The 22334-nt window shown below is 35.9% G+C and overlaps 1 protein-coding gene across 23 annotated transcripts in view; it reads left to right on the top strand.

The window, feature by feature from the left end:
* SOX6 (SRY-box transcription factor 6) overlaps positions 1-22334 on the top strand; it is a 371335-nt gene that overhangs the window by 135564 nt on the left and 213437 nt on the right. For 20 of the 23 annotated variants that reach the window (XM_021525593.4, XM_085581448.1, XM_021525597.4 and 17 more), the window contains 2 exons: positions 6280-6523; positions 20631-20841. In XM_021525593.4, coding sequence (XP_021381268.2) covers positions 6284-6523; positions 20631-20841 — 451 coding nt within the window. In that variant the 5' untranslated portion in view covers positions 6280-6283. The remainder of the gene's footprint in view (positions 1-6279; positions 6524-20630; positions 20842-22334) is intronic. The other 3 variants (XM_077784278.2, XM_085581444.1, XM_085581443.1) reach the window with 1 other exon arrangement.

The following is a 22334-nucleotide window of genomic DNA, read 5'->3' as shown; positions in this document are numbered from 1 at the left end:
AATGAGAAGAAATACCATAAAAGTTGTTCCCAACCCTCTGAGCTTTGAGGAAGTCTGAATCTAAAGTCAAACTTTGTGATTTGGATTCGTATCTATTAGCAGAAGTGTAATTTGCCTGGATTGGAAAAACAAATGCAAGAATAGCTGAGTGTGTATCTTGGAAGCCGTGGGTGTATTGCTTAGCTTGATGCTTATTTCAGCCAGAGATTTGGGTGCTCAGTTAACATTTTAGCTGTCATTTCTTGAATCACATTTGCTTCCACTCCCCCTCCCGCCCTTTTATTTCCAAGGTGGTTCCTGTGATTACCATAAACTCTCTAATCTTGCAATGCTGTTTATGATCTATATGTAACTAATTCATGTAGAATTCCTGAAAAATGAAGCCAAGGAAGAGCTTGAGGGAGCTGAGCTGATTGGCCTGAGGCCTCGCTGTGACTCAGAGCCAGGAACAGAAACAGATTCTCTCCCTTTGCAGCCTTCTCAAGCTATTGGGGCTTTATGAAGAGGGATTTATGTTGAGGTGTGGGGCCCCTGGAGTACAAAATAATTTACTAACTGTTCAATTGTGTTCCTAATTCTCCTTGAAAAGAGAGATGAGATTTCATCATTTTAGGAAATAGTTGTATATTCTAAAACGGCATAACGATTACAGCATTAGCTTTACAGTGAAATACATTCCTGGGTTCTGCCTACACAACATTATTTTACAGGGTAGACCTGCAAAATATTTTGGCTATTGCCAAAGCACATTCATTTTTATTTAAGTCTATCTGAGCTACAATGCGTCTAATATACACCAAAGTTAAGTGATGATTTGTGAGTGAGGGTCCTATAACCAGTTTAAAATTAGGAGAAGAGTATCCATATTTTAAAATTTGGGAAGGGATAAGATGCTATGGCTGATTTTTTTTTTTTTTTTTTTTTTTTAGTTATGAACAACAGGTTAGCATAAAAGTTTAGAAGGAAATGCCTAAAAGGTTCTGTGTATTTCTAAAAATGGTTTCTTTTAATTTATTTAGTTCTGGAGTCACCAAAGCACTTAGACATGTGCTTAACTTTTTGAAACTGAGTAGTCCAATTTGAAATTAGTGGACTGCTTGCATACTTACAGTTAATCATGCACTTAAGTACTTTAATCTGGCACTTTGGGGAAAAGGAATGGAGACTGTTCATAAAAGCTCTGTAAGTGAATATATTTCTAATCTAATCTGATTCCAATCTACTGCTGGAGCTGTAGACCTGGGTTATGTCTCTGCTGCAGTCACTAAAGCAGGATGAATTAGTCCATCTGAGCACCACGCTACTGTAGTTGGAGAGCTATCAGAAGCAAGCTTGTTTAAAATTAGTTTGGATATCTGAGCATTACAAAGCAGTCATTTATGTGGCTGCAGTGTAGACATGCCTCTAGGTTTATGAATGCTTTGTGAGGGTGGAGCAGAGCAGAAGCAAGAGCCCCCAGCCAACTATAAGTCTGCTTTGTCATATATCTTATTGTTGTTGCTCAGTTTTTATGTTTTTGGAATGGTGTCTGGGTCATTGTTGTTATCTGTTGTTGTACTTCGTAGCTTGATTCTGAAATGTCTGGCAGCTGAAACTCCACGTCTTGCCTTAATTTCTACTGTAACATTTAATCATTTGAGCAGTCAACAGGGATGGATGATTTTTCATGCTTTGGAAACCTTTTATGTCAGGACTATCAGCTAATTGTTTTCAAAAAGAGGATACACATTTTTTTAAGAACTTGAGACCGTAGGAAAACCTTAGACAAAAAAAAAGTATTAATATTTGCATTTAGAAAGGTATAACACACATTGGATGTAGGAAAAAAGGAAAACCAATGTTCTTTGAATATGACTGGCAGTCTTCTTTAGGGCAGAGAGAATTTCTTCTCTGGTTTAAAATAAAAAATCAGGTCATATCTATAGCAAATGAAGCTGTTTGGGACTCTGTTTAGCTTTTTGTAGGTAAAAAAAGCCTGTAGGAGTTCAATTTTAGTTTTCTACCTGAGTCTGTTTGAAACTGGGGTCCAATCCTTCAAGTTTGCTGACCTTTTGATAAATGATCACATTTTGTTTATGTCTCAAATTCAAAATGAGGTAGAATTTATTCTAGTGTTGGAAAATATGGTTCAAGATTTTTTAAATTCTCAGACTTGAGTAGGTGATAGGACTTCAGTTAATTAGGGCCTTTTTCAACCTTTTCTCATACCCATTAGATATATTTTCCACCTTTAGTGATTGCTGTGTTCAGCTAATCTGTCAATTTAACCAAAGCAACAATTTCACAATGTAGTTTTCTTTCTGATTGTGTGCTGTGTAATCAATATACTGATATAATGTGAGTGTAATTTCCTCTCTTATTTTATCTCCACTGCACAGTATTATAAATAAACAGCTAAAAAAGAAAAAAGAAAGAAAAGCACCAAACAAATCTGTTGCATCTTCTTTTAAGATTGTACCACTGTAGACACTTGTTCTAGTAAAGTAGAATTGGACCCACTTGATTGCATTTAAATTTTTCATGCTTCAGCAGTTTGTCTGGGAGCACAGTAAAGAAAACCCCCCGAGCGAGGATAGTTTAGAATAATAGAACTTGATTTTGTGTATTATAGCGGCACCATTTGCGCTGCTGTAGTTAGGGTTGTGTCAGCACTTCCATTATAAACCCCTGTTTGCAGGGGTTATAACTAGGGAGATATTTTTTTATCAGAAACTTTTTTTTTTTTTAAAAAAAACATTCCAGTAAGTTTAATTGATAATAGCAGAAAAAAATTAAAATAAATTATAATGGAAATTAGTAAATTTCTGATACGTTTTACAAGCCTTATTTATTATGAATATTGATTCCCCCCTCCCCTCTCAGCAGGGATTTTTAGCAAATGCGTTTTGAATATTTTAAATATAAAATTGGGAAGTTGTTATGGCTTAAAATTTGGCTGCTATTCATGCTCATATTTTAACATTGAAATATTTTAACACAACACGCTGCTCTACGGCTTAATTTTATCATAAACATAAACGACTCAGCTGGGCCAGAGTCTTCTCCACTGGAATTGAATGAGACCTTGAAGTTATTGACTGAACTCTGCCTTTTGACCTGATGGAATCATGTGTTCAGAATTCTCCCAAATTGCTGGATAACACCCATCTGCAGAGTTTAAATTTGCTCTGCTTTCCTGATTGGAAACCCAGGCATAACTGGACACCCTCAGAAAACCATGTCCAAGTGAACTATATTCACTGAATTAATGATTGTACTGGAAAAAGAATGTGGAGGGCTTAATCTAACAGGCCCCCACACATCTGTAGGCACATCTGTGCCTTTAAATCCAATGTTTTAAATCTAATAACCAAAAAGTTACCATTAAATCTAGTTGTTTTAGCAAACCTTTGGAGAAAATAGAAGTGAAACATGCCCCTAAAATTATGCCACAAGAAAACAAGTGCCTGGGAGGCCTGCCTGAGCCTGTCTTCCCTTCCAGGCTCCAAGACTATAGGTGACTGACTAAAGTGCAGCATGGAAGGTGTCTGTCCATAATGCAGCAGTGGAGAAAAGTGGTGGGTGGAGCTAGGAAACACTTGAACCCTACCCTTGGTCTGTTCTCTTACTCCAGTGCAGAAAAAAGCTGCTGGGCATGGCTTGAGATTATTAGTCAATGGGACTTTTTATAATTTTATTTTTATTGTTAACAAAGTCCCTTCTCTTGATGCAATCAACTTTACAGCAATTGAATGGATATTTTTATTGAATTGTGTTTAAAACGTCATGAATAAGAGGAAAGTACATTAGTGTACGTGTCAAGGAAAAAATGCTTCCCCTATAGTGCATTACCAGTAGATAGCTTTGCTGAATGGTCACTTGGGGAAACACCAAAAGCCTGTTTATGAAATAGAGGTGAAGCCTTTCTAGACTAATTATATTCAGCATGTAATTTCTAAACTTCAGTCTGAATTTTGATTTTCAATTAACATTCCCAATTTGAAGATAATTTTCTATTTAATGTAATTGCAGGAAATAATTTATTGGCTGATTAAGACTGAGGGCCCAGCCTTCCTTAAGAAAACAGTCCCTAACAAACCAGCCTTTAAAGCCAACTCGTAGCTTTGGACAGATTCAGCCTATTTTTGCAGCTGCAGAGTTGTGTTTAATTAGGATTGTGCAGTATTATTCATTGGTGCAGTTTGTAGTTGAAATTATTCTTAAGAGACATTTTCATTCCTAGTTTTGTGTCATGATTAATTTATGGTGAAGAAACAGCCATAGCTCTTGCTTTACACAGAAGCTCGTTCAGTATGAAACAGGAATGAGATCTGTTGGGAAGGTGAAAGAAAGGAAAAACCTTTATTGTGACTTTCGGTTTTCATGTCGGGTTTTCAAATTACGCAAAGCACGACTTATATTTTCATGTGAGTGATTGCATTAATGTGACTACTTTAATGAGAAAAGGGAAAGCAACCTTTTATTTTATCTTGGATCATAGCAATTATGAGCCAGAACCTTTTGAAGTACACACGATAACGCCGGTTGCTGAACTCTTGGCATGTTCTCTGTAGCATCAACGCAAATTCTTTAGCATAGGAAGAATGTAATGCACGGTTTAAATTCCTCAGTTCTGCTTATTGGCAGCACTCATGTTAGACTCCCACTTACACTTAGGCTTCCCTAAAGAAAACACAAACCTTTTTTCCCCCACCAGTATCGAGTTTAAGAGGCAGGATTATCTCTATTTACAGAATAGTTATTCTAAATAGGTATCAGTGTTTTAATATGTTTCAGAGCACTTCAAAGCTTGTAATACTTTCATATTGAACTGTACATAATTAGATTAGTTGATCCTATATTAATTTTTTTTCACTGTAGGATACTAAATCTGAACTCCCTCATTAATTGTGAGAAATTTAGCATTAGCTGTTAAATCCTATGTGAAACACAGGCTGCTACATAAAAACTACTGTTTAAATTGGAATTAACTTAATTATTTTTCTTTGCACTTGATATTTCCTTCACTGTAATATTCATGAAAGCATGTGACAGATTTGTAAATTTAACTGTTAGTCTCAGATTTCCAGACCCTTTAATCAGTATTTATTTGTCTGTAGAAACAGTACTAGCAAGTTAATGATTTGCTAATTTGAAAAATGCTCATGTGGTTTCCTATGTTAACTGATTTGTGCATTTTTAAAGAAATGGTATGAAATCAATTATTGTTAAAAAGCAATTAAGGTGAAGATCTTATTCCTTAGTTTCTCAGCAATTTCGGTGTCAAGGATATTCTGAAGTTACTAAGACCTGGGAAAATAACTAATATATTTTAGCTGTCCCTTTTCAAGTTTATTAATGATTGTTTTAACAGTTGCAGTTAATCTTACTAGAAAATTTAAATGACAGTGTTTTCAGATTTTAAGTTGAAGTCAGTAATATTTTCATCTAAGTGCAGAAACTGTGGCGAAAGCTGTGTTTGCATATGAGATGGTAGTAAGAGGCCATTATTAGGAAAAGGCATTTAACATAAATCAGTGCATTTATTCATTGCACTTTTAAGTAATTTAAAGTATTTTGTTGAGCTATATCCTGTATTTCATGTCTAATATGAAAGGAAACATAATTACTTTAGGTTTTTTGTTTGAACTGTAAAATGTTACTAAGGTATTATCCATCCATTTAATAAACCTTTTAGGCTGAGAACACTTTTCACATGAGTTTCTCAAAACACTTTCTGAAAAGTAAAACTGGGCAAAATTTTAAACCATCTAAAAGCAGTACACCTTTAAGCAAACAGCAAAAGGACTCATTTAGCAGATTTTGAAATGGATTTAAAATTGATTTTCTTATATGTAGAAAGCATCTTCTGCTTGCAAAGGAATCAGGCAAGCATGATGAGCTCTCTCCTTTAAACATTTGCTTGTAATCTTCAGGTTGCTTATGGGAGTAAGAGTTTAAAGAATTGAACTCATCAACAAAATCAACATGAAATACCAATAAAAGCACTATTTTCTTATGGCTGGAGAAAATTATATTGTTTGACAAGTCTAAATGAATAGAATGATGTCATATAACTTAACCCTGACCTTGTCTTGGCGTAAAGGAACACTTCTCCGCAGTGTTTTGGATCCAGACCCCCAAGCCTGTGCTTTTTAGAGTACTTCTGTTGACTGCAGGTGATTAATTTGTTACTGTTCTAGGCAGGTATGATGCACTCAGAGGACTGTTTTGAGCTTGATTTTTTTTGTCACTGAGCACCAATATTTTTTTTTTTTGTCCCCTTTTCTTGTCTCGCAGAAGAATGTCTTCCAAGCAGGCTACCTCTCCATTTGCATGTGCAGCTGATGGAGAGGAAACAATGACCCAGGACTTAGCATCACGAGACAAGGAGGAGGGCAACAGTGATCAGCACGCGGCCTCTCATCTGCCTCTACACAATGTCATGCACAACAAACCTCACTCTGAGGAGCTACCGACCCTGGTCACCACCATCCAGCAGGACCCCGAGTGGGATGGAGTAATCTCAGCCCAACACAGAATGGTGAGTTTCGCCATCCCCACAGGGGCTTTCCAGATTTAGTGTTGTAGGAGATTGCTCACTGCCTTTTGGGAAGACGTGTGCAGGTGTAAAGCATTTTAAATGGTAAAGCGTCGGCAGTAGATCAACATTGTATGGTGTAATTTTAAATTACAATTGTATAATTTACTTAAGTATACAGGTCTATTGGAATGAGGTCATTTGATGAGTTCACCTTCTGAAAGGAAATGCATCTATTTATCATGTTTTCATTCATACCTTGATTTATGTCATAACCTCTCTAGCTCATATATTCAAGCATTAATTTCTGACAGGGGGATGTAGCTCACAACTGTTTGTCATCTGCAAAGTGTTGTGCTAAAGGAAGAAACTTTAATGTATTTTTTTTACTCATCTCCCAGAAACAGGACCTATCAAATCTAGAATATTATATCTTTACACGGCAACAAAGAAGCTGGCATTTTAGGTGACACAAACATACTACTGTGCTTTTAGGAAATTACAACTTTTTGTGGAGGTGAAAGGTGTTTAAAAGTAGCTAGATCACCACTTAGTCACAAGTGACATTGGAAATGATCAGACATATTATCCCTGGTCTCTTCAGTAGCCTAAATAAAATTTATTTAGTGTTTGTAGCTCTGTCTCTGAATCCCCAAAACTCTGCAATAAATGGGCAGGCTGAATGAAGGCTGAATGGGCAAAGCATCTTTGTCAATTTATTTCCCTTGTGTGTGTTCCTCAGAAATGGAATTAAGATATGTGGAGCAGCCAGGTGCTCTGTAAATTTAGCATATCATAATTTCAGACTCTCTAGAAAGTGACTTTCAAAAATCTTAAATTCAGACAATTAGCTTAAAAAGAGTAATCTGCATTTTCATAAAATTTCTCAATTTCTATTAAATATCTATGAGCAATTTTTTTTTAGAAATATCTTTTTTTTTTTTCTGGTACAAATCACCAGATTTTAATAATGTTAAGCACAATTGCAGAATGTTTTTAGCACCACCAACAATAATGGTCTCATTTAATATTTTACTAGATATAATAAATCTAATGCATTAATCAGCAGAGATACCAGAGTTCTTTGTACCTATTATCATGTCTGGAAATAGTTAAATAATAGAACTGCAATAAGATTTATTTTGTTCATATAATGTTGTTTTTTTTCTCTCCTAAAATCCAATTGATTGAAGAGATCAAACCAAACCAGAAAATTGCTATCTAATCTATAATGCACAATTTAACCCAGTGCAGAACTTTGTCAGGCCTAAAATATTCTTGGGTATTTGGGTGATTGTCATGAAGAAGGCAAAACTTCCACTGCAAAATCACTTTAAAGAAAAATTATTATAGCTTAGTAATTTGGAGAAGTAGGTTGTAAGTTGTATATATGGTTTATATTCAGAATTTTGGACAGTGAGTCATTCTTTTGCCCAAGTTATGCAATAAAGGCATTAGAATAATTTTAACTTCTGTGTTATCAGGAGGACAAGCTGCATGCAGACTAGAAAGGACTGATCCAGTTTGTTGATGGAAAAAGTTAATCTGTGAATTCATCAGCTACTTCTCCATTCATTCTGAGAGGCAGGTGCACTCTTGGAATTTTGATGTTAGGACACCAGTACCATAGATAAAAATACTCTGTGTCCTAGAGAGAAAGGAACTCCTAGATTCCAGCAATCCCTCCATGCAATTTTTTTTTTTTTTGGTTCAGCCTGTTCCTTGGACCTGGAGTGAGCCAAAATGGTTGGCCCTTGTACAGTGTGATCATTTGTGCTCATATTGCTCTGAAGGGGTTTGTAGTCCCAGTGGCAGAGAGCAATCTCTGCTTCCTTTCCTAACGCTGCACTGTCATGTCAACACTCGCTGTACCTCTGGACAGGCACGAATCACTGCACAGCCTCTCAGGTTTCAGAACAGGTGCATAAACTTTGCTTGAGGGACTTAGCACTCTGGTTTTCCTATCTCCTTTTTCCAGTAAATATTCCATGTAGGTTAATGTCCTGAAAATCATTAGCAGTTTCCACAAGTCCCTAGGCTTAAATCTGGTGGTGGATATATGTCAACCTTATTTCACAAGCTCTCAGCTAAACCAAATGGATTTTTTTTTCCTTCCCAGCTCAAAGCAGGGTCTAATTTACAAGGCTTGGCTACCAGTGAAGACTGAAATTCTAGAGACATGTTTTTTGGTTGCAATTAAAAGAGTTCTAAATGTACAGAGCAAGGTCCAAGTGTATTTAAAGTTAGGTGACTTAGTTATGTTGTGAGATCACAACAGTGAACTGGGGAATTTTTTTTTCCTCCTTGAAGGACTGTCATTTAAGTTCCTTGTTTGATTTTTCATTATTTTTTTCTTACTTAAATATGTTCTTTATCAGCAAACATTTAAGCCTATATTCATTGCAGAAACTTTCTCTGAAGTATCTCAGTCAAGCAGGCATTTATATTGTTAAGAAAGACTTTAGAGGGGCCTGCAACTATCCTGATGAAAACATGTTCATGCTCCTCAGAGGGAGGATAGATGTTTCTTTCCAGAAAGACAGATTCCAGGAGGTGGGTTGGGCAATTCTGAGATAGGTGCTGTGGCACTGGCCGCTTTTTTTTACTTAATAAACCCAAATTCCCAGAAGGTAAGCACTTTCTGACCTTTCCCAGACGGATCCTTTAGAAGCAGATTTGAAGAAGCACCTGTTCATAGCATTTACTTTGAAAGTAAAGACAGTAGTGCTGTCATTAAAATGCATCAATAATGTGTGTTGTCTGCTTAAAAGATAGTAAATTCAAAGAATGCTGTGTCGACATATGGGGAGGAAAAATTTCTCTTTTATCTGGTATCTAATTAAGAGCACAATCCTGTATCCTTTCTGTCCTTAAAACTACTAAGGAGTTCACTGGAATTTGAAAGAGCACACAGTATGCATCATAATTTTCTACGAGGGCTGTACAGATCTCAAGTTTAGAAAAGATACCGTAGGAGGGCAATTTTAGTGAAAAAAAACTGTGTTTTTACCCAACATTTATGGTACGCAGCACTTTCTGTAAGATACCTTTAAACTACATTGTTCATTATCAGGAAAAAAACACACTGGCTAGAAATGTTTTCAAACTTTCACTCCCTTTTGATATCAGGCATTGCTTTCCACTGAGTCCTTTGTGTATTCTGAATGTCTGGAAGCCAAAATATTTTGTTTTAACTCCTACTCTGTAGTATTTCCCAGCTGTGTACTTATATGGTGTAATAAAAGGACTTAACAAATGGGAAATAGCAGCTGCATTTGGAAATTCCCTTTGTGCTCCCTTTCCATTTGACAGATTCAGCAATGTGTAACAACTGTAACGTCAGACCTGTAATGACTTATACTGTCAGTATCATATCACCAACCAATTTGATGTTACAGTGGGGGTGAAGATAAAGGAACCCAAAGATTTTTGTAAAATCATAGCACTGAGCTGAAAAAAATATGTTTCTAACTGTAACTTAGTATGAAAATACCTGGATCTCTGGGTATTTATTGCTGGTTGTAGCCCTACTAGAAAATAAAATCTATTTTTGGGCTAAGGCCCTATCTATTAGTTGTGGTAAACTGTAGGGAAGAGGGCAAAGTGGTACTAAGATAACGGTGTAAGTATTGTGCCTTGTCCAATGAGACAGTGAAAAGCAAGGAAGAAAATAGTCAAATTTTTAGATTGAATCCAAAATATCTCTCTGATAAGGCAACAGAGAGGATGAGTGGAAAAGGCCAAAAATACTTAATTTTGCTAAATTTATTAGTAATTGAGTTGTTGTATCCTGGTAATATATTTATTGGCCAGCATGTAAAGAAATGGAAAATATTAATATGTTTGCTCACTGGGGAACCAGGAATGGCCTCCATCTTCACACAGAGTCCCACAAAGCCCATGAGGTAAATTGCAAAGATTTTTTTTTTTTATTTTTGCTGTGACATATCAGGAGAAAGCAGGGCCAACAAGAAATTTAGATGGAGAAGCGACTTTACCTTCTTTGAGGAACGGGGTGATAGTATTCCCATACTATTAAGGCTGGACATGGGACTCATGAACAATAAATTTTAGCATCTTTAATCCAAAGAAATCTGGAGCCTTTCTCCAAAATGCACAATTTCTCACCTGTTCCCAAGAGTAGATAACCCACAGAGGGGCAAGTCCTCTTCCCACCCCCAGTCCTGGTAACAAGCAGGGGTTGAGAGGAGCCAGCAGGCATTGTGGGGATCACTTGTAGGTGGTCACCACAGCCTTTTCTTTTCCCTCTGCTGTTTCCCCCTAACCCCAGAGCAGTTAGCAGTGGGAGGTAGTGAGGCATGCACTGGATGAGGGCAGGCAGCTCTCTTTTGCTCTGCTGTTCTTTGGATGGGAGGGACTCTCACAGGGAACCCCCGCAGCAAATCCAGTCTCAACGACGGGTGTTATTTCCCTGGGACTGAGGGAAACCAGGCACAGATACATACACAAATAAAATTATTTGTCTCCAAATATAGGCTGTGTTTCCCTGTACGTTTTGTTGCATCATTCAGACACCCCTTGGATTTAGAAACTAATGTATCTCATTGGATTTTATCTCAAATGGCAGCATTGACAGATATTTCATAATTACGTCAAGACTCTATCTTTTGTTGAATTCTTGCCAAAGGAGTGAAAGGCTTCCTACCTTTCCACTGTGGCTGTGTGTACATCTCAGCAGTACTGAGAGCAAATTTATATATGCAGCAGAGAAATTGAAGATCTTTTCCTATCACATTAATTTGTTACTTTTAAAATAATTTTAAATCACCAAGTATCACATTTTACTATATAAAGCTTTAGCAAAGCTACTGTCATCAGAAAGACAGAAATAGGTGGTACCCTAAAGGTTTTAATATTTTGGTGCTTCTGTCTCTACATAAAACAGGCACAATCCTGTTGCTCCCCCCACCTCCTGCTCCATGTTATTAACTTCTCATGTTGAAGGTTCTTCCCTTTGAGGAAGATAAATTCAGGTGTTTAGGGAAGATCATTGAAAAACATTTACACATGCTAAACACTGTGAATTTGTTGTTATATAAATTCATGGCTTCAAATTCTCGAAAGTTATAGATACAATTACATGTTTTGAAATTTTATTTTTGGTTCCTTTATGGGCTGAATATGAACATATAAAATGCATCAAACATAAATGCCCTAAACTCTGGCAATTCTGTTTCTGCTAAATTGCTCATGCAGCTGTTATTTACATGTACAAATCTGAGTTTTGTGATCATCGAAAGCAATTCTACTCTGCTTGTGATATTATTTCTGCATGCCAGGTAGTGCATTAGAATTTTTATCTAACTAAAGAGATAAATACCTACATACATAATTGCATGGGTACGGAGTTTTGGCTGAAATTAAAGGGTGTGTAAAAGCTGAGGATATGGTATTTTATATTTCCATAAAATAAACATCTATGCAAAATATATTGCAGAAATGATAGAATTAATTATTTTTTAAGCATGTTGTTCTGATTCAGAAGGCATTCAGGTATGTGCTTAACTTTACTTTATTAGGACTACCAGCAACTATAATGTTAAGCACATGTCTAAAGGTTTGAAATATCAAGGACTTAGTTTTACTAGCTTTAGCATAAAAAGATGTTAACATTTCATATTAAAAACAATAAAACAATTCCCTAGGAGTGTGCAGGATAATGTGTTTAGTGGAGATGGTGAAATATAAAATTGAATTTTATTTGAAGAAGAATCAAATAATTGTTCTTGTTGACATGCTTGTTTTATTTGTTTTATTTTCATTTTGATATTATATAATTTTTCTTTTCCAAATGCACATTCTATTTTAAACCTTTCCCTATATTTTAGGGTGAACTGTGCTTAAACAGAATTAATCCTCACCTGAGTTCTTCGCAAAAGCCTTGTGGTTTATGTTCATCTAAATCTGTAGTAATTTTACTCCTTTCTCCTATTTTAACATTTCCTATTTTTATGAAGCAATTTCTGAAAACTTTTTAATTCACTTCGGTATATTGACATGAATTTTTTCAAAAGTAGAAGCATTAACACGTTCTAAATTGTTAATTTTTTTTTTCCTTGGGCAAGAAGGAATCAGGTATGCATGCTGATTAACACACTCCAGTCATTAACATGTGATTATGTGGGCTGCATATTGAGCACCTGCCAAAAGATAAAATCCAGCACTTTACTACATCTGTGCAAGGACTTTTTGCATTTCTTTTGTACTTTGACAGCTCAAGAAAAAACAGACTTTGGTATCTTTGTTCAGCATAATAAAACTGTGTACATAAAATATCTTCATGGAGGAAGGAAAGATACTACATATATTTATTTTAATCTTTGAGGCCATGAAAAACCCAGGGACTGAGACTAACACAGCACCAAGTGTAATATGAATCTCCCAATGTACTGTATCACTGACATTCATATACAGTTTACAACATTCCTGCATTTTTATAAGGATTATCTGTTCTGGGATTCAGCCAATGTTATTGTAATTCACAGCAATTTTATGTGATACCTTTATGTCTCATAAATTTTTTGTTTTTATTTCAATCTTCCAAATGTTTCATCAGTGTTTACCTTAAAGAAATGCAAGTACTCTGTGCAGCAGGCTGATTTCCTGCATGCATTCCTCTGCAAATGCTAAAAGGGGAACATAAAGCATGTAATACATGTCATGTAACTATATACAGAGGAGGATTTTCATGTGCATTTGATATTGCTAAAGACAAATTTTATTTTTGTATTTACAATAGACCTACTTATAAGTTGAACAATTAAGATGACCTAATAGGGGGAAGTTGGATATATACAAAGTGGTCTGGAATATCCAAGCCACACAATCCTTGTTTTATTTGGCAACTTCTGACAAGCATGCATCACAAAATACGTGTCTTTATTTACCCAAGAGGTAAACACTGCTGATCAGCTGGGACTGATCACAATGCTTCTTCAGTTTCAGTTTAGATGAAAATGTAAGTCTAAATAATCATTTTGTAAATGGCTGTCCATTACTTTTTCCTTAATAAGAGCATTTAACCAAAGTACAGGGCATAAAGTCGCAATATTGTTGTGATTTATTACCAAACGTAAACACAGAGAGTTAGGACAGATGGTATTTGGATAATTAAGGAAATCCTTAGCATCTAACTCTTACAAAAGCACACGAGTTTATGAGTATCTTTTTTGGGTGAGCTGATTGCTATATAGATGTGATTTGTCATTGTATTTAAAAATTTTGAGATGTTTTTCTGTTCTGGAATGGAGCAACGTGTTTCAAATCACAAAGCTGAAAAATTGCAACCTTCCGAAATCTAGGTACCCAATGTTGTTTTACTTGGTTTGCTCCAACACCTGAGTAGGAAGGGAGTGCTGCAATGAAGCAATATAAAATAAAATATAATATATTTTACATAAGACAAAATGTTCCTGCCCATGCCTTCCAAACAGACAGCTGGTTTTGCAGTGGCCTCTTCATAAGACTTGAATTATATATGCCTGGTTATTATGACATCTCATTTTCAAACCTTTGATCCAAAGTTATTATATTTTTAATTTTTTTTCCTCAATTTAACATAATATTTCTTGGCTTAGAGCTTATTGTTGTGTTGATTCTTCTTGAGGTTTTTAGATCTGTATGAAAGATGGAATATAAGCCCTTTGCAGATTATAGCCAGTCTATACTTTGGTAATGAAATCAGTATAAGTTTTATCAGAGTAAATGCTGGGTTAAAGACTTGAAGCTTTATTCCATTACTTGCCATTTGCCCTCCCACTAGCATAATTTGCTGAGACTTAACAACTGATGTTCTCTCAATAGCTCATAGCAGTCATTCTCAAGCCTTGGATTTAAATAAATCTTTCTTAATAAAACTTTTGTGTTTTTTTCTTAATCAGATGAGAATTGGAAATGATCACTTAGATTTTTAATTTATTTTAATTCTATTTAATTAAATTCCTCAAAATGGGAAACCATATTTAATGTAGTGATTGGAAATGATTTTGTAAACATTTGCTTTCATTATATGTTAACTCCAGACTAGTTCCAAGTGCCAGCATGCCTCTAGTACTTGGAATCAAAACCACTCTGGATATCCAACTTTCCTGGGGTGTTTACATGTGTCCCATTCAATGCAGAGACAGATAAATATCCCTTTATAACAGAAAAGCCTCATCCACATGGAAATAAGCAATTCAGCTAACACATTTTATGTTAGTAATATTTGCTTTCAACTTCTTGGCCATTCATCCTGTGATTTCAGTTGAACTCTTACAGTTTTCTCTCTGGCTATTAAGTAGGCTTACAGTCATCAACTTTCAATCAAAGTTGATTACAGTTATTATTAAATGGCTAGCTAACACTGTGACCTTGATTTCGTACAGCCCTCAGTTTTCTTTCACAAGGTTTCCTCTTTTCTCACCTTCAGAGAGCTTCAGAGGATCCATCCTCCCTACGTGAAACATAAATGCTGCCATTAAAATCTGCAGCCCTGCACATTTCCCCCTGTTTAAGACTCCTGACACCAGAATCTAGCTCACCAGGCTGTTGGTCTGTCCTTAACCCTTAGGAGGGCACCAAACAGAGATCTGTCCCAAGCCAGATCTCCACTCGTGATTGTGCTCTCCCCAAACTGAGATGTTGCACCTCAACCCCCAAATACAGCCCCCTGTATTTTGTACCTTGGCCATTTGGAGGAAGGAGCAAGAATATTGAATTGTTTTTTTGGCCTGTAATCTCTCACCGATATAACTGTAATTTTGTGTCTGCTTGCTCTATTTTGGAAGTGAGAAGACTTCATAGAAGGTGACCAAGTTGACTCATGATTCAGCTTGCAGGTATTGCTATAAATATTGACCTCCCGATATGAAAAATACTGGATCAGCTATCAATACCTTTACTTTTGTCATTTTCAGCAGTACTCCCTCATTTATCCTGTTAAAACCAGTGGGAGCACTGATGGAAAACGAATTACTTAAACTGTTAGAATCTAAATACACAAGAAAATAGTTTTTTACACTAACAGGAAAATTATTATTATTTGCTTGATCCCTTTTCAGTAGAAACATCTAAGAACCTATAAGGATTTTCCTTTCTTTATACAGAAACTATCAGCTATCTTTTTGAAGAACATAACCCATGTAACTTGTGAAATTTAGTGAATGCACTTGCTAAAAATTAATTTTCTCAGAGTAAGAGGCCTACTGAACTATCTTTACATATTACCTTAGTGTAACAGTTTTAAAGGAATTGTTGTGGTGTGTGAAGAAAATACCATGTGTGTAGTCACAGAGTCCCCGTCTTTATTTTCACCAAGTTGTTCTTAATTATTCAGAATTGTTCCTGCCATTACCAAAGCTGCACTTGAGCCATTCGCAGCAGCTCTAAAAGAAATGGCCACTTGTTTACACCAGGCAGTCTGGAAAGCTGATAAGACTATGGAAACTGTAAATGGACCATATATATTCCAAGAAAATTTGAGATTATTTAAAGTATACTGTCCCTCTAACATGAGAAAGGCCAAAGATGGACCCAGGAAAGTTTTTCCCATGTTGTGCTGGAACTCTTTATGCTGTTTTCCAATTGGCATATGAGAAAGGTGGAGGTTTTAGTAAAAGTATGATTTAATGCAAGGGCTGTCTATCCCTGCACGAGTCATCCACAGTCTTTTAGTGTCCATACCTTGATACTTTTGGGTTTTCTGTCTTTTGTGCATTTATTTATTTTTCTCAATTTTGTACACTTTGAACTTAATCCTTACATTTCAGTGTCTATATATGGGTATTTCAGCTGTTATAATAATAGAATTTTGTCAAAACACTAACCACAGTGGGTTGAATGATCAGTAATGAAATTTGATCTGTGCTAATGAGCTGGCAAAAAAATGTAGACAGGAAAAATGCCATTTATTTACCTTGATATGAACACCCAATCTTTCAAAAATAGACTCAATTTTGCCCCTGATGAATAGTAAGCAGCTGAAATAGTAGTCCAAAACTGAGTTTGTCTCTTCAGGTGTTGAGCAGTAAGATTTTCTGGCTTAGTCATAAAGTTTGGAACTTTAAGCATTTTTACCTGACACAGGCAAAGAGGAAAGATTAAGATAGGAAATCATTGTACATGTTGTTTTAGCATTCAGATCTGTTCTTTTTTTGCATAATAAACTGTCTTCAAATTTAATGGTTTGCCAGCTGTTAGAGACCAGTCTAGAAAGGCTTCCATTGTGGTGGACAAATATTCCTGTGGGATCCCTTATGCATTCTGGTACAGGCATAAACAGTTCTACAATTATCCAGTATTATTGTGTAAGTGGGAGGATAGTTTTATAATTCCAGCAAAACTAGAATGGGATCCTGAAGAAGCACACCCTGTCTTACATATTTTATCCATACACTAAATGTTTACTATTTATCTGATTATATTTTCCACATTTCCCCCCTTCTTACCTAGAAATCATTGAAATCTGTGAGAATAGCACGCCATAAAAAATGTATGTCTCAAAGGGAAATGTCATGTGTTGAAGACATTATTTCAAGTTTAGACTTTTAAAGTACCATCTTTACAGAAATACATGAATTTTAAACCAAAGAATCCAGGGATATATCCCTTGTCTAGTTTATCATGGAGCTACTGGATCAATTTGGGCACTAAGTTGTGTTCACATACATTAAGTGGATATTCATGTCAGTCATAATTTATTATTAATTTCCTTATTTTTATCAGTGATGCTGAGAAAAGTTGACTTGCATAGAAAATTTTCATCAGTGAAGATGAATTTCTCATTTGGATTTTGCAAAATGAAAGCACTTGAGTTGATCTTGTCTAGGCACTTCACTTGTCTTTACTTCTTCTTCCATGATCTTGGAAAATACATGAAAAAAAACCTAAATGGCATCCTTTCTTTTCTCTCTTCAGATCAAACAAAGTGGGAATTCCTCATTCTGTAAAGAGTGGCTTCAAAAAGCTTATTAAAGATAAGAGATGTATTTTTATTGATTTTTTTCCATATTCATGTTCAAAAGGACCAGGTACTCCTTTCCTAACCATGAATTCATGGGTTTGTTCTATTTTAGGAAGCATGGTGGCCCTTTTCCACCTGAAAAGGACTTTCTAGGGAAAGTGCTTTGTGCATTAGAGAGAGGACCAAGAAACAATTTGCAGAGGTGATATCCCTCTTGTTTCAGACAACACACACTAGACTTTTCAGAGGATACCTGAATGTATTAGGAGGATCTCTGTCTGCTGCTCTTGAATGTCAATGCAAATTAATTTTTGATAGTCAGGTCTGCATCTGATGGATGTGATAGTTGCACTTTTGGTCTTGCAGTGGGTGAAGTGCTGGGACAGGCCTGACATGCCACAATGAGTGGTCTGCAGAAGGTTGTAAGGTCCACCATGAAAATTAAAATCCTTCATAAATTTGCTGCAACATTTACTTTGTTTTCAACAAGCTGAATGCTGCAGTAGCAACTTCACATACAGTTGAGTCAACTTTCTATAGTAAAAAAAAAAAACCATGAATATTTCCCTTGCCCCCTTATGTTTTGATCTGTCTAGTGAGGTCCATAAAACCTGCTCCATGTGCTCTAGGCCTAAATAGAACCAGAAATATTACAAATGCATTTTATTTTTATTCTACATTTTAATTATCCACAAAACTAGCAATATAGAATAGTTTATTAATTGGACAAAACCTCATACTGGCAAAGGCAGTCATGCTGCCTCACTTCCATAATTCTGCATTATTTGTGTGGTGTTTAAACTTGTCACATCTCCATTGTGGATATTGCAGTTTTTAGGGCAAGAAAAAGAAGGGTGAATGTTCTGCCTGATGGAGGCAGGACTAGGGAGTCTTTCAGTACAGCAAAGGAACATTGTGCTGGACCATGTATGTTTCCAGATGGGGAACAGGAGAGGTTATCAGGAGGAAGAACATTCCATTATTCTTACTTACTCCACAGATTTGCCTTATCTTCCTGTTTCCGGCCAAAACAATAGATTTAGTGTTCCTTGCTGAGAGCATGAAAACCCCTGCATTGAGCCTGATGGATGTGCTTCATGTACTGTAAGATGATGTTTCTTTCTTGAGAAAAAGCATCTTTAAAATAACTAAATTAATTTTGTACTGTCCTCAAAGGTGAAAGTGTCAAAGTAGGTAGTATTAATACTTCATTGGGGAAAGGGATTATAGAAATTCAGGCTTTACATCTGAAAAATATTAAAGATGGTCTTTCCATCTCCATTGTAAGAAAAATACAAAGTAGTTTTTCTTAGAAAGAGTTAAATGTATGAAAACTTTCCATTTTAAAGGCAGCTAAATAAGTTAATCTCTGTACCTGGTCTAAGATACTGTACTCTGTGATGTTTAATTCTTCAGTGAATAGAAATTGATGGAGTGAAAAATTATTTAATGTTTATTTGCTAAAAATACAAAGATAAAAATTTTATTCCATGTCATCTCTCTTTCTGTTTGTGCTGCAAAACCTCTGTCACTCCTACTGTGTTGATGAGGGGCTGCTACCAGTGGGATGAGATAGAGTGTCCTCTAATTTCCTGTTTTAGTGAATAAATACATTTGCAACACCCCTAGTAAATGCTGCCTACTTCTCCAGTGATGATAGCAGTGCTGTGCTGATCAGACTGCTGTGCTTGAGGATGATGTGTCACCACCTTCTCCTGCACAGTCCCCAGCCCCAAGTCACCCAGCTTGCTCATTGTTGGTCTTGCACCTCCTGTTACATTGCACAGCTACTTCTTAATCTGTTCCAGATTGAAGCAAAGATTTGTGTCTTGTGGTGTTGCTGATGGTTAACGCTTTCTAGCCTTTCTTCAGTGCTCTGAAGATGGGTAATTTCAGCTCATAAAGTAGCAGGAAGATTATTGTTATGAGAATGTTTTTTGACAAGATTATTAATTAGCTTTTTGATATTTAAATCTATTGCCACTATAATTGCTCTTAAATTTTAAACAAAGTATGTTTCATGGAATCTGATATGCACACTGACATTTCTAGGCATGCCATAAAGAAACATAAAATCAGTAGTTTTTTTCTCCAAATATTTAACACTCCTAGCCTGGCATTATTAAAAATTAAAATAGAAGAGTAATTTTGGAAAGGGAAGTGTGTGAAAAATTCTTGTGGTTGAGTTTTTGAGGACAAATCCAAGAACAACTTCTCTTTTTAGCTGGAATTGTGAAGGCAGAGATGCAGTAAATGTTGCAAGAATGACTGGGAGAATGACAAGTCTGAGCCAGAGAAGTTCAGGAAAGGCTTCCCTTTTGGGTGGTATCACAAAATTGAGGAGAACTGTCATTAATCATTGCTTTTTGATGCCTTTTTTAAAATTTTTGCTCAAATAATCATTATCTATTGACAAACTAGAGGAAACCTTTTTACTTCTATGTTTTTGACTATATAACACCTGATACATGTGGTCTTGATACCTATGTTGGCATACATGATTTGTTTTGCCATAACTTCATTTCCTTGCTCATTCTTGCCTATGTTGGCCTGAAAATTAAATCTCCTTTTGTTTATTAGAAGAATTGTAGCATTCATTCTGTAAGAAAAATTTAAATTTAATTTCAAGGGCAGTGAATGTGCATGGATACACACGTACCATTAACTTTGTTTAAGTCTAATGTAGATTCCTTCCTCCTCGGTCACTGTTGACCTAACACTTTCTCTAGTTTTAAAGTTATGATGTTTTTCATTAGCTGAGGATTTACCCAGGAATAATTTGTCCTTGCTTGTGCTTTCTTCCTTAGTGCTACATATGTTGTCCTTATTTAAGGAACTAAAGAAAACTGTAAAAACCTAACACATCCATTGTTAAAAAGTGTTGAAGTGGCTTTTTCCTGATGAGGGATATTCTTGATGAAGATTATTTCAGGCATGAAGTGTGAATGTTAGAAACATGGAGAGCACTGGACTTAGGGACAAAAGCACTGAAACAAAGAAATTCAGATGGTAACGCTCAGTTTATAAACTGAAGGATAAATGTAGGCTTGTTAGTATCGCAAATAACGCTTTCAGCTTTTGCTTGCCTGAGATCCTTCTGCCACGAGAGAAGAGCCCATGTTTTGACATTGTTTTGTTTCTTTGCAGGAGTCAGAGAGTAATAAGTTATGTTCCCTATATTCCTTCCGAAATACCTCTACCTCACCAAACAAGCCCGACGAAGGAGGTCGTGACCGCAGCGAGCTAATGACCAGTGTTAACTTTGGAACGCCGGAGCGTCGCAAGGGAAGCCTAGCAGATGTGGTGGACACACTGAAGCAGAAGAAACTAGAAGAAATGACCAGGACCGAGCAAGAAGGTATGTGTTGGATAAGATTGATGTAGTTTCTCCACCCTCCCAATCCTGTAATTTTTATGGCATAAAGGATGTGTTGTGTATCAAGGGCCATAAAACTCCGTAATTGGCAAAGGCTAGGATAAAGTTAATCACAGGTTTCTATGGCAATGGTAGTTTGAGATCCATTAGGGATTTTAGACAAATATACCAGCTTTTAAAAACTTTTAAAATTATCTTGGTTGTGAGTAAAAGTAAGAATGCTGGATTTAGTGAAAACTCAACTCTCAATTGAAAGGTTATGATGAATACTTAATCTGCTGTGGACTTGTGAGGGATATTCTTCAGTTGTATTGGTTCTCTTCCTTTTAAAAGACAAATATTTATTTTTAACAATAAGAATGAATAAAACATGAGCTGGTTTGTTTTGCCTTAAAAATTCTCATCTTTCATCACTTTAATAACCTAGCATCTGTAACTAGGAGAATGGGAAACAGTTTTAAGTGTAAAAGTACATAGTTCTGACCTATATAGCTAGAATTACAGAGGAAGAAATATCTTTTTTTTTTTTTTTTACAGTCTCCTCAGATATTGTTACAAGTATTAAAACAGAGATAAAAATGAGGACAAATCTTTGAGTGCTAAGGCAGTTTATGTAGCCAGCCCTTATTCAGATACTTTCATTAATTTTGCGAAGATTTTGGGCCACGGGAGAAAACAAACGGAATTGGAGAGTGAGTTTGTCAGTGTATGTCAGGGCCCACCACAAAAATTTCTCCCCTTGGTAAGTAGAATGAAGGCTTACTTGGTTCAGCAACAATGCCTTTTAATCTGTGAGCTCATACGTGAGTTTGAATCAGGGAAGTTGTGAGAGCAGGAGGCTCTGAAATAGAAAAACAGGTGCAGAGGCATCTGTGTGGATTCTCTTAGATATTTTACCAGTTCAGTTTTGTGGCATTAAAAATAACCCAGGAAGAATATTTATAATGTAGTAGAGCCAAAATACAGTAGAACTTTGTGATTCTTTTTTTCTTTGAAATATGAATGAGTTCAGAATTATTTTGCCTCCTCAATTTCATTATATTGTCACAGTGCACTTCAAACACTTCAGTTTAAGTTCTCTTGGCCTCATGTGGCAATGCAGATTTCAATTAAAATTGAAGCTGATACAATAATATGTTTAAATATGGGATAAAATCATGTAGTGATGGAAGTAGGATTCCAAATTTCTTGGCACAATTGTTAAATGCCAGTGTGTTCTATAGGTGTCCTTTCTGAAGCTGGTGAAACATCTCTAAAGAGAGAATGTCCCAGATTCGTTACTACCATCTGTCTGTTTTCAGCTGTAAAGATCACTCTTTTAAAAATTGCTTTCTTAGATTTGGTGGTTAGGCTAGGAAAACTATTTTAAATATTACTTTGGCAAAGTTGTTTTCTGCAGTCAGTAGCAGTCGTTCGACACCCCATGCTAATCAAAGGTCTTGGCTCGTACTTTCTGCGGGAGTGCTCGAGTTGCT

Source organism: Lonchura striata, chromosome 5 (assembly GCF_050655825.1).
Source record: "Lonchura striata isolate lonStrDom1 chromosome 5, ASM5065582v1, whole genome shotgun sequence".
Lineage (NCBI taxonomy): Eukaryota > Metazoa > Chordata > Aves > Passeriformes > Estrildidae > Lonchura > Lonchura striata.
This window is presented reverse-complemented; position numbering and strand designations above follow the sequence as displayed.